Source organism: Miniopterus schreibersii, assembly GCF_964146895.1.
Source record: "Miniopterus schreibersii genome assembly, chromosome: 11".
Taxonomy (NCBI): Eukaryota; Metazoa; Chordata; class Mammalia; order Chiroptera; family Miniopteridae; genus Miniopterus; species Miniopterus schreibersii.
Window position 1 is genome coordinate 41,146,752 of NC_138111.1, and position 12,643 is coordinate 41,159,394.

The window sequence follows — 12,643 nt, forward strand, 5'->3', positions numbered from 1 at the left end:
ACACTTCAGGCCTTAGGGAGTCACCTTCTCTTCCCTCATCTTTCCTGACTCTTTATAAGGCAAAAATTGGGAACCTCTTAAATTAGTCAGCAACTTGGTCAAACTGTTCCCCTACTGTCAGGGTAGCTATTGGCTTCTTTTTCTTACTCATGTCTGAAGAAATCAATGTCATTTATTCATGGGCCTAGATTTTACCTGAAAATAAACAGCTACATACCCTCATGGAACAGTACAGGATGAGCTGCGTTGTTGAACCCTGCCTCATTAAATTGGTATTTCTAAATCAGAGTTTCTCTTGGGTCCTGTTGAATGAAAGGCACACATCAACTTTTCTCTTGGTGCACAAGGTCACAAGAATTCAGACATTTGGAGGCAGCCATAGGACATTCCATGAGACTCGAAGGTCACAGCGAGGCCAGTGAGGTCCCTGGGAATTCCCGTCAGGGGTTGAGTACTTCAGGGGTTTCCTTCTTGCTCCTTGAATGACCCCCACAGGGTCTCATAGGCAAGATCGATTTTGCTGAACATTTCCACAGCAGTGTGGAGGAAAGGGGTGGGGGGGTGGCTTATCACCAAAACGGGATTTTAATTTCATTTTGGACGGAGAAGCTTTTCTTCGTTATCTCTAGAGATATGTGTAAAGCAGATTTTTTTCCACGGTCTGTTTCCTGACTCCAACCTCGAATCAAGGACAAAAAGGAGACTGAGCTGCTTTGAAAACAACCTTTTCCTTTGTGAAGCAAAGGAGCGGGGGTACGTGGAGATGGGGGGACTTAGGGAAGGCAGAGAACTGTGACTGAGTCAGTTCGCAGCTAACAGAGATTGAAGAGGCCTTCCCATGTCTTCACATGCCCTCCTGTAAGGCTGTATGGCTTTTTCCTGCTTTTCTTATCATATATTTCACGAAATGCCCAAGTCTCTCTTTCCCAAGGGTCCTCTTTTAACATACCTCACTTTAGCAAACCATTTATTAGTGTTTATTATGTGCCAAGACTTTATATGTATTATCTCACAGTTCTCCCAATGGCCGTATGAGGCAACCACAATCACTGTCCTATTTTCACAGACAAGGAGAGGCAGGCACAGTGAGGTTGAATGACTTGCTTAAGATCATCCAGCCAGGAGATGGCAGAGCTAAGATCCAAACCCAAGACTTTTTTACTTCAAGCCTGTACATTTAAACACCACTCACACTTTTTCTGCAAACGGATATTCAGGCGAGTGGAGGATGCTGCTAAACGGGAAGGGACTGATGTTTCTCGAGCATCAATGGGTACCAGCTGCTGTGCCCGGGGATGTGTCCTCATTCTCCATAACCTTCTATGATTATTAATACTAGTGTCATCCACCCCCACCGCCAAGCTGAGGTTCAGGGAAGTTAAGTAACATGCCCAAAGTCACAAATCTAGGCAGTGGCAAAGCCAGCCTTCAAACCTGTGTCTATCTGACTCCAATAAAATAGAACACTGGAGAGACCACAGCCATCTGCCTCCCCCAGCAAACGGACATATTGCTTTATGTTTCCTTTGGGTTTTGCTAGGCAAGGCATACAGCTGATTCTCCTGATGAAGAGTAAACCGTTTATCTTAATTTTAAAGTAATCCATAACATAGTAAGTTATTTTAAAGTTACAGTATTTTATAATAAAAAGAGAGATAATAACAAGGGTTGGCAGAAGAGTGCAGAAACTGGAACCTCATGTACTGCTGGTGAAAATGTAAAATGGTGCAATTTCTTTGAAGACTGTACAGCAATTTCTTTAAAGATTAAACATAGTTAGCATTTGATTCAATAATTTCATTGGTAAAGATGTATCCAAGAGAATTGAAGAACTATGTCTGCACAAAACCTTGACATGAATATTCACATAGCATTATTCATAATAGCCCCAAAGAGGAAACCACCCAAACTTCTATCAACTGATGAGTGGATAAACAAAATGTGGTACATCTACACAAGGAAATATTATTTGGCAATAAAAAGGAATGAAGTACTGATATTTAGTACAATGTGACTATATATTCTGAAAACATTATGCTTGGTGAAGACAGCCAGTCACAAAGGGCCACATACTGTGTGATTCCATTTATGGGAAATGTCTAGAATAGGAAAATCCATAGAAACAAAAAGTAGACCCATGGTTGTCAGGGGTTGGAAGAGAGATGACAGCTAAAGAGAACAAGGTTTCTTTTTGGGGTGATGAAAATGTTCTAAAATTGATTGCAGTGACTATACCTTATAAATATACTACAAATCATTGAGTTGTACACTTTAAATGGGTGAATTGTATGGTATGTGAATTATATCTTAATAAAGCTGTTATATATTTATATTTTTTAAAACTGCACCATAAAAAAACTATTATGCATTTGGTAGGCTCTCAAGAAATACTTATTGAATAAATGTACCACAGTACTTTATGATTATTTTAAAATAATACGAGCTTGTTTAAATTCAAATTGTCTTTTAGGAGTAGATAGTTTATTTTGCAACAATGTTGCATGAAGTGTGCCCTAGACTCAACTGTCCTGGAGTTGAATGCTGACAATGACTGCCATCGCAAGATTGCCGAGCTGTGGGCCTCAATGGTGGAAACTTAGCAATAGCCCCACAAAGCAGGAATTCTCCTTCTACGCCAATGGGTCCAATTGTGGTCAAAGAACCACCGGTAACTTACTGACAATGGAGATGTGACTGAGTGTTGACTGGCTTCTCATAACCCTCACTGGGCCTAACTCAGACCTCCGGAGAAGCTCCAGTGTGACTTAGGGCCACTAGCTAATGAAGATGTCACTTGGGTCCTGGAATCTGGGAAGATGAACAACCTTCCTTCTGTACTAGAGCAACTCCAGAGAGCAGGTTCTGGTAGCACTTGTCTATTCATGGCCACATTTGAGCTCAGATGAAAGAGTGTGGAAAGAAAAAATATCAATAAATTCCAGAGTGAACATGGAAACCAGTATGCAGGGTTGAGGTGGAGGGGACATGGAATAAATAAATGTCCAAACTTGAGACCTAGCTGAGGAATTAGCCTGATGTGAACAATTAAAGAAAAGCCAGGGGAAATGTATCCAAATGCTGAGTGCACTGAAGAAGAAAATGGTAGAGTATTAGTGGATTTAAGAGCAAAACAAATGAGCTCAACAGATAAGCTTTTTATGAGCAAAGTCCAGAACCTAGCAATGACTAGACAATCCCTTCAAGGAATGGTTTTCAAGCCTTCCTCATGGGGGGACAGAAATCATCCAAAGATACTTTAGAAAGCATGTATTTTACAGTCTTAAATTTTACAGTAACAACAACAAAATGAGCCCTGGCTTTGGGGAAGAAAGCCCCGAGGTCCCTATGTAAAATGGAAGTGGAAACATGGTACAAACTGGAAGACTTATCCGAGGCATAGAAATTCAAAGGTGCCGTTGCTGAGCTCCTGACTTCACATTTCCAGGGAGTCACTGGTATTGTGTTGGAGAGAATTCAATCCAGTCAAGAAAGCATCCTGGAGTGAAACAAAACATAACTACAAAAAACATGCTGTGTACTCCCTGTGTAAAGGATAGCCAGGAGCTTTTGTGTATTTTATTTCATCCCATTTCTAAAACAACTCTGAGATAGATATTTTAATAGGTGAGGAAGAAACTGTGGCTCAAAGAAATCAAACAACTTTCCCGAAGTCAGACACTAGTAAGTGGCAGGGGTAGAATTCAATTCTGGGTCTTTAAACTTCTTAACCACTATTTTCTCCACTACCTTAGACCTTTCAAAATAAGATTGTCATCATTTTGTCTGGCCATGGGAGGCCTTCTAGAACAAAAGACCGACATTTTGAGAGATGAAAAATCACCATAAAACTAAGCAGACCAGAGAGAGAATGCCAAGAGAATAACAGGATGACCCTGAGCTTTGGAACATTTGCAAATCAGGGTACCTAGGGCAAAAAGTATGAATGAAATACTGGTCAAAATAAAAATAGCATTATTACTTTAATAAAATATTTTTATATTCAGTCCCCAAGAACTTACAGCTTCTGATTTATTTTGTCGTCTCTACTTGATGAAGAATGTATAAGAAGAGAAGAATTTGGGGATTTTAGAGTGGAACTTCTCTTAACGTCACTCGGAGTATCTTATTTAGATTGTAAATGTTAAAATTTACTCTGAGAGTGGTCAATATTTGCCATAGACAACAAACAAACAAAACTGAGAAGAAAAATAATTGTAATAGCTTTCAACTTTTCTTATACAATTCACAAAGATGAAACCATAACAGAAGTTGTGGTTAATTATGTCACTTATCTATGGTGATAATAATTCTCAACCATCAATAATTTTCAACCTAAATCTCCCTTTGGGGTTTTGTGGGGCAAATTTTCCAACTGTTTCTTTCCCTACCAGGAGTAACATCTGGCTAAGCTCCTATCCTTTCTCAATGAAATAAGGTAATAAAAAGGGGTCCTGCACTTGGGGGTCCCAAGGAAAAGGATCTTTTGCTTCTGGAAACTTAACTGCATCCATCTCCAGTAATGGCCACCACACAGACAGCCTGCAGGTGCGAACATTTCAGAAGGAAGTATTGGGTCTATTATCTGTTTCAGATATTGGCCCATGAGTTACCAAGTGGAAAGAATACTGGACAGAAATTCAGGGTCCCATGTTCTCTCTACCCTCTGCCACTCATGAGGTAGGTAAACTTCACCAAGGGCTTTCCCCGCTCCTGGTTACAGGGTTCTCACCTATAAATAGAAGGGCTCAGAGTAGAACATCCCTAAAGACTCTCTAGCTCTAGGGCACTTTGGCACCAGGCTCTGCTTAATACCCTGTTTGGGTGATTTCTTAGCAAGTACCTGTTTCTTGGTCACGGTGCCATCCACGGGGTCCACGTATTCAAAGCTGTCTGTCTTTGCCACACTGTAGACATGGCTCCCCACAGCAAACTGCTGGCCAATGAAGGACTTGTCTGTGACCAGGGCCTCCAGGTCCCTCATGATGTAATATGTCGCCTTGGGCTCTAGCCCCTCATAATCAAACCTGGTGAGGGAGGGCAGGGCATAGGATGAACACAAACCTAATTAGAGAATGAGAAATTAAGTGGGCCTCTTAAGGTCATCTAATCATTGGTTTGGTTTTCATGGAAGAATCACACAGAAAACTACCCCCAACTAATCTCCCCTCTTCCACCTAGCTCTTACAATCCATTCTCTACACAGCAGCCAAAGTGATATTGGAAAAATCAAGCCATGTCACCTCATTCCTTGAAATTCCTCCAAAAGTACCCATCACATTGAGAATGAGACTCAAAGCCCTCACCATAGTCTGGGCACGGTGGGCTCAGACCCTGCCCACCTCCCGACTTTAACTTTGTCTCACTTTCTCCCTTGTTCACTATGCTCGGGCCACACTAGCCTTCTCTCCAGCCTCAGAGACACTTCCCCCTTTCCTGCCTCTGGGTCTTTGCTCTTTCTATCTGTTCCCTTTACCTAGTTAGTATATTCTTCCCCTGGCTACTCAAATAGCTGGTGCATTTTCTTCCTTCGGTTTTCAAACTTATTGTCACCTCCAGAGAGTGACCCCCTCTGGAGTCCACCTAAGATACCTTCCCTCTATCTCCCCTCTCTCTCATCACCCTTTGTATTTTCTTTGGTAGTTATCCAAAGAAAATATAACTTTTCTGTATGTTTGTTTATTATTTCTTGTGTCCTTACAAGAACGGTAAGCTCCCAGAGGGCAGAGTCCTTACCTGTTCTGTTCTTGGCTGCTTCTGGTAAGTAGCAAGTGTTTTTGTAAGTAGCGGAATGAAAGATGGGAGGGAGAGGAGGAAGGGTGGCCAGGGATGACCCAAGGGAGGCAAAGAGAAAGAGGGAGTTCAACATACCATGAAAGTTTCACGGAAACTTGGAAGAAATATCAGCATTTTTCCATTAAAAAAAAAGTCCTCCTAGCCAAGATCATCAAATGTAACAATGGGGCTGAGAGGTGATTAGAAAAAAAAAAAAGTCTAAAAATAACACCTATCTCATTTCTTGTTATGAGGATTAAATATGATAATGGAGACCAAGCAGTTGGCACAGTGCCAGACACAAGTGCTGAAAAGTGTTGATTACTTGTCTTCTTAGTCACTCCCATGAAGGAACTGCAGGGCCTTTCCCAACGTCGGGGAGTCTTGACCCGGCTCTAACGGCACAACCAGATTGTTCTGTCTCAGAAGCAGCCCTTCGAGGGCAGCCGTGCTCACGCAGGAGGCAGTGCTGGGACCTCACATTTGGGCTCCCGGTGACACAGGGAAAGAATGGGAGCTCTCAGAGTGAACGGAAAGTAGGAAGATCTGAGCAGTTGTTTCTGCTTTTTTCCACCAATGTCTTTCAAGTGAACATCAGGGTAGCAGCCAGAATAGAGACCCTGAAATGATACCATGTCTGGCAATGGGCCCCCTGCACCTATATCTGTTTCTTTTAGTCCCTCCCTCCTAACAGGGTGAGTCTTCCCCAGCCTCAGACACAACGCAGCAGGGAACTCAGAACATTCTTTCTCCTCAGTGCATGCGCTCTGAGCCTAGATTCTCTTTAAAGATAGTCTTTTGGGGGAAGGTAAAGACCCAACCAAGCAGAAAGCAGTGGGGTGATAGGATAAGAGGGTCTAGTAGGAGATAAGGATGCAAAAACTGAGAAAAATCCACGAATGGAGCAGATCACAGTCAGCCTGTGGCCAAAGTCATCAGACCAGCCTGTGCCAATGCTCATTTTCATAGACAAGCAGGTCCTAGCACGACCTTCCCGTCACCACAACCCCCTCTGACTACCACCACCACCGACACGTTCCAGGGAAGAAAACTCTAAATGGAGAACTCCTGGGGTCCACTCATATAAGGACAATCATCTGGGTTCTCAGATACAGCTCCAGGCTCTATATTAGTTAAACTACACTTGTTTAAGAATCTCCTCTCCACTAAGAAAACAAGGTAGAAACCATTTTATTTCACAAGCACCTTTCAATCTGCATTTTCCAGAGGCTGAAGGAAATGTTTACCTTTCCTTCTACCTTTCCCTCCTCCCTTTCCCTTTATCTCTGTGATCTTTTGGACAGAAATCTGAAACATAAAACAATGTCCAAGAAGCATTCAAATCTCCATTGCGTTATACTCTCTAATATGGTATTTGTTATGAACAAGGTAATTATCATGTAAGCTCTTGGCCACAAAAAGTGAACTATATTATAAATACACTTACCATAACACCATGTCTTCAAAACACTGGCAGAAAGCTAGATAATCATTCCACAAATTATGAGAACCATATTCCTGACTTAAAGCGGTCTCCCTAAGCCAGAGGTTAGCAGTCATGATGTATTTTATCAAGTCGGACTTTTAAAAACAGCTTTATTCAATCGAAGGATCTGCTGTGCCAGTCAGTCCTTTGATATGCCAAAAAAAGCCCACAAGAAGTAGGATTTTCTGGCACTTGTTAGACATACTAGCGGGTAAAACAAGTTCCCACCTGCCTTGAGAGTCCTTATTTTATGACACAATGAATAAGTTGAGGTGGTTTGCAGGCTCTCACATCTAAACAGGAACCAAGAATATTACCACGTTGTCTACATTTGCCAGAGCATTGCAGTCTCTCACTTTAATGAGTGCAATCACAGGCTTCCTTATTCTCTGATGTTTATCTAAGTAAATGACCTCTTAAGAGAAGAAACAATCACCTTATAAGGGAAGTCTGAAGATTTCTTTCTGTCCCTCAAGCTCTTGAAACACAACCAAACACCCAAAGGAGTTAACTATTCATAAGCAAAGCAAATGAGCCACAATCTGTTTTTAATACAGAGAGCCTGTAACATAGCCAAGGATTCCCCTGCCCCATTCCCACGTCTTTCCTAACATCCTTTCCTGCCACTGCTGCCCCTGAACCATGGCTGGGTACTAGGGACACACACCTAGCAGGCAGCCACGCAGCCAGAACACTCTGCCCCCTCACTTACTTCAACAACAGGAAAGTGGTAGAGACCCCCAACCCAAAGCTCTCAACCACTGACCTTTTTCCCCCCTTCCTCCTTCCCAGGGTAGCATTTCCCTTTTCTGTACCCCCTTCTATGGGGATAGAACTTTAGCAAAATCTAGGGATCCTGAATCATGTGACCCCTTCAGAGGGCCCCAGCGCAGGCATCTTGGATGTGGTTTGGACTGTTAGTGGGAAGGTAAGAAGGTAGGCAGAGGATTACAAAAGCACCCTGACCTGTCACAGCTTCTGTCTCTGCCCCCCCTTTCTTGATGATTATGGGTGGAGAGCCAACAAGGAAAGCGCTAGGCTAACTGCACAACCCTATGAGCACTAAAGAACTTACCAAGGCTCTGCAGTTCAGATTCCCTCTCGAGATGGCTGCCCACCTTACAGGCACGGGTGGGAAGATGACAGAGGGATGGCACAGGAGAGGGGAAATGTGTGCCCTCCAGTTTGGGAGTCCCTCCAGTTTGACACCACCTCCAACCACCTACCAGGGGTTATCCAGCTTCATCCTCTGTGTTCCTCAGATCTTCCTGAAAGATGCCTCCTTCCTAAGGTTCTAGTCCAACAGCTTTAGAAACCTTCCCAAGAGCAGTTTCCCAGGGTCCATACCAACACCTTTACCCTTCTTTCTCACCTGCAATAGTAGTGGCGGCCAAATTTGGCCCAGTGATCTCGAACAATTTCCTCCACACTCTGCTTGCGGGCAGCGATAATGGAGAGCCAGACCAAGACAGCCCAGAGGCCATCTTTCTCCCGGAGGTGATCGGAGCCTAGGGGAGAAAGAAATATTTGTGCCAGGGGGAAAAGTAAAAGCTAAACAAAACTATGAAGACCAGTTAGCAATTGTTACACTGAAACGGCTGGATATATTTTATTCATTGAGTTAAATATATGCCCCACAATATACTTAGATTTCCAAAAACATGTAACTGGAATTCAAATAACATAAATAATATTTTAAATTCCTGTGAATTGTTGAAAGGAGCCAAGTTGACAGCAAATTTGCCAAATGATATCATTCATGCAGTAACTATTTGGTGATTTTTACACTATGCTAAGCATTGGTCTAAACACCAAGGACACAGCAGTGATACCCATAAAGTTTGAATTCAAGGAGGTGGCGACAAGTAACAACAGCAGAGTGGACAGATTAAAAAACAAGATGCATCAAATAAGGACAAGGGCTCAGAAAAAAACTAACTGGCTGATGGTGTCACAGTGCGAGGGCAGCAAAGACTGCTTTATCTGCAATGTAGTTTACCTCGGGCAGGGTGTAATGCCACCCCCAAGACACGTCCACCCAGAACCTGTGAATGCGGCCTTATTTGGAGAAGCAGTCTTGTAAGGATAATTAAGGATCTTGAGATGAGATCACCATGAATTACCCAGGCAGGCCCTAAGTCCAATGACAAGTGTTCTCGGAAGAAGAGGCACGGAGAGGAGGCCCAGAGAGAGGCGAAGTGGGAGTTATGCTGCCGCAAGCTAAAGAATGCACGAAGCCACCAGAAATGCAAAGAGGCAGGAAAGGATCTCCCCTCGAGCTTCAGAGGAAGCGTGGCCCTACCAGCACCTCGGTTTTGGACTCTGGCCTCCAGGACTATGAGAAGGCTACGTTTCTGCTGTTTTAAGCGCCCAGTTTGTGGTCATTGTTATGGGGGCCTTAGGAAACTAATACAGGCAGTCAGGGTCAGCCCCCTGAGGTGATGAAATCTGAGCCTACACCTGAGAAGGAGTCATCCACGTCAAGATGGCAGGACAAAGCATTCCAGGCAGAGGGACAGCCACCGCGAGGACCCTGAGGCAGGAATGCACTGGAAAGCTTAACCCTACAGCTACTTATACTGGAAGAGATGCAGCTGATAGTGCGGCGTTTGCATGAATGGAGAGCGCGGCCTGAACGGCGGCTTTGTACAAAGAACCCAGAAGAATGCGGCGCGGGCCACTTGAGCATCTGCACGTCGGCCAATTCTGAGCTCCCTCGGTGTGGATAAAGCCTTGAAGACAAAAAACTGCGTCCAGTGTGGGTAACGCAGTGTGATGGGGAGGCACAGGGAAGGCTTCGGAATTAGGGTTTTGAACCAAACTCCGCTCCTTCCCAGGTATGAGGAGCTATTGCCAGATGTTCATCTTCCTGAAGCCCACCTTCTCATCTGTAAAATGGGGACACCACCATCAGTCTTGTGGGGTTGTTGTAGCAATTTAATCACGTTCAGAGGGCAGACTCTCCAGTTTGTTCGTGCTCAAATTCTGGCTCAGCTACTTACCTCTGTGTGACTTGCTGTCCGCACCTGCAACATAGGGACAATCATGGCCTCCACCCCATGGGGTTACTGTCAGGATGAAGCGACTAAATATACCCAGGTATTTAGAGCAGTGACTGGGATGTCACAAGAGGTTGCTGTTGATCTTGTCACTAGTAATTCAGAGAAAGCACCGACACGGTGCTGGTGCCTCGTTACACACTTTGAGGCAAATTGCCCTCTATTATTCATATAATTTTATTCTCTGTCTCTGGTGACAGCAATGTCTTAAGAAGGGGCCTGGGACCAGGGGGTGCGCCATTTGTTCTCTTGGGTTCCAGGGCTATGAAACACATAGAGAAAATGAAAAAGGGAGACCTGGTATCACAGAGCTGTTTAAACCTGGAACATGCTGAAACAATCCCTTAGTTAAGTTAAACATCTTCGATAACTTCTCAATGAAGCTTTACCTTCCTGTTGCATTTACAGTATTAAATGTTAAATTTTTTTTCTCAAAAAGGAAAACACAACCTTGAGAGGGCAGTGAAGATATTTAAAAGGAAACGGGATGTCTTTACTTCTTCCTACACACCGATCAAGTGGTCTGCTGATGACACTTCTACACAGCTGGTTGTAGCCGCCTTTAGGTCAAGAGGACCCTGGGTTTTAATCATCACACTATGGAGTGACTCTAGTCTCATTCAGTGAATTCTTTACACTGCTACAAAAATGGAAGAAGTCTGGAGATGCTGGGTTAGCTCCATGGCCAAGTACCCAAAAAAAATCCAAAAAAATCTAGGAAACCCTGCCCAGTGGAATAATTTTAAAACCTTTTGTCCTTTTATAGCTGAAAAATCACTTTTACTCACTAGCAAGAGAAAAATGCTCTTTTGTTCTAAAACATGGGCTCTGCATACCTTGCAGTCCTGCTGGGTTACATTACCTGGAGATACAGCCACTAAGATGCTATTAACTGTGAGATAACTTGTCATAATTTAGTGGTGAAGAGACATAAAGTTCTTTTAGCAGGATTTAAAAAAACAAAACAAAACAAAAAAACACCTCAACCATTTGTTGCCCACTGAATAGTAGACTGTGAGTTGGCTTGGATATACTTACCTACAAGTTAAACATTTGCCAAGATTCCTAAGGGGCCAATGACCAAGAAAAATTAACTGTGCTCTTTACAGTTCTTTGAGGTGGGAATAGAGACATTGATGACAGTGCAATTACACAGTGTTTCCAGTGCATTCTCTGGGTGCTTTGGAAGGGATATACACCAAACGTTAACAAGCATTATCTCTGAACTGGTAGAATCTGGTAGGTGTTTTTCTTCTTTTGCCATATTTCCTCAATAAACATGTATTATTTTAATAAGAAAGAAATAAAATTTTAAGTCATCAATAGTGTATAGAAATTCATATTAAAAAACATTAATTCCATTACCAAAAGCCAGTTGGGGTATTAAAGGGATCAATACCATTTATGAAGAGGTGATGAACATTGAACCTATTGATCCCATTTTTTAGATTGAATAATATAGCTTTTTAAGGCATAGAGACTGAATATTACCTCTCCCCCTCCTTGTGAGACTCATAGGTCTTAGGATTAGGATCAGGGATATCCTTTAAGGCTTTGGTATTAGACAGAATGTGAGGACAGGACTGGGAAGGAGGGAGGGCCATGTCTGAGCTGTCAACACTGGCCTTCATTGAAGCTGGATTGGGGGGACAGGGTCTGCTTGTCTCACAGAGAGACCCCAGGGGCAAGGTCAAAGTTTCAGATTCACATTAAAAGCCCCCACAGATATTTCTGCTGTTGCTGACCATGTGTAGAGAGGGAGGTCCACACGGCCTGCATTTCACCCCCTTTTTTCCCAGGCAAAATCCCAACATTCCGTGAACAGTTAAAAGAGTTGTTTGGGGCCCTGGCAGGTAGCTCAGTTGGTTAGGGAGTCATCCTGATAGGCCAAGGTTGCAGGCTTGATCTTCAGTCAGGGCACATACAAGAAGCGACCAATAAATGCATAAATAAGTGGAACAACAAATCAATGTTTCTTTCTCACTCAAATCAATCAATAAAAAAGAGCTGTTTAGGAAAAAAAGCAAGTAAGATAGTTCTTTACTTCCTCACTTCATATGTTCACATCTGCTCTGTCTTTAAAACATGAGATCCCAGAAAAAAAAATTATTCTACGGTAGCATTTATACACATTATTGCCAGTACAATTTTTTAATAGACTATTTTTAGAGCAGTTTTAGATCCACAGCAAAACTGAACAAAAAATACAGGGAGTTAGCATATACTTCCTATCCCCACACAAATGCTACCAGCCCCACTATGAACATCCCCCAATTGAGTGGGACATCTGTTATAACTGCTGAACCTACAGTGACACATCATTTTA

General features: G+C 43.0%; 1 protein-coding gene across 1 annotated transcript in view; it reads right to left on the reverse strand.

Annotated features, from left to right (window-relative positions):
- Positions 1-12,643, reverse strand: part of PGM5 (phosphoglucomutase 5) — a 145,534-nt gene that overhangs the window by 36,342 nt on the left and 96,549 nt on the right. The window contains exons 8-9 of the mRNA XM_081151150.1: positions 8,631-8,766; positions 4,841-5,024 (exon numbers count right to left, since the gene is read on the reverse strand). Coding sequence (XP_081007276.1) covers positions 4,841-5,024; positions 8,631-8,766 — 320 coding nt within the window. The remainder of the gene's footprint in view (positions 1-4,840; positions 5,025-8,630; positions 8,767-12,643) is intronic.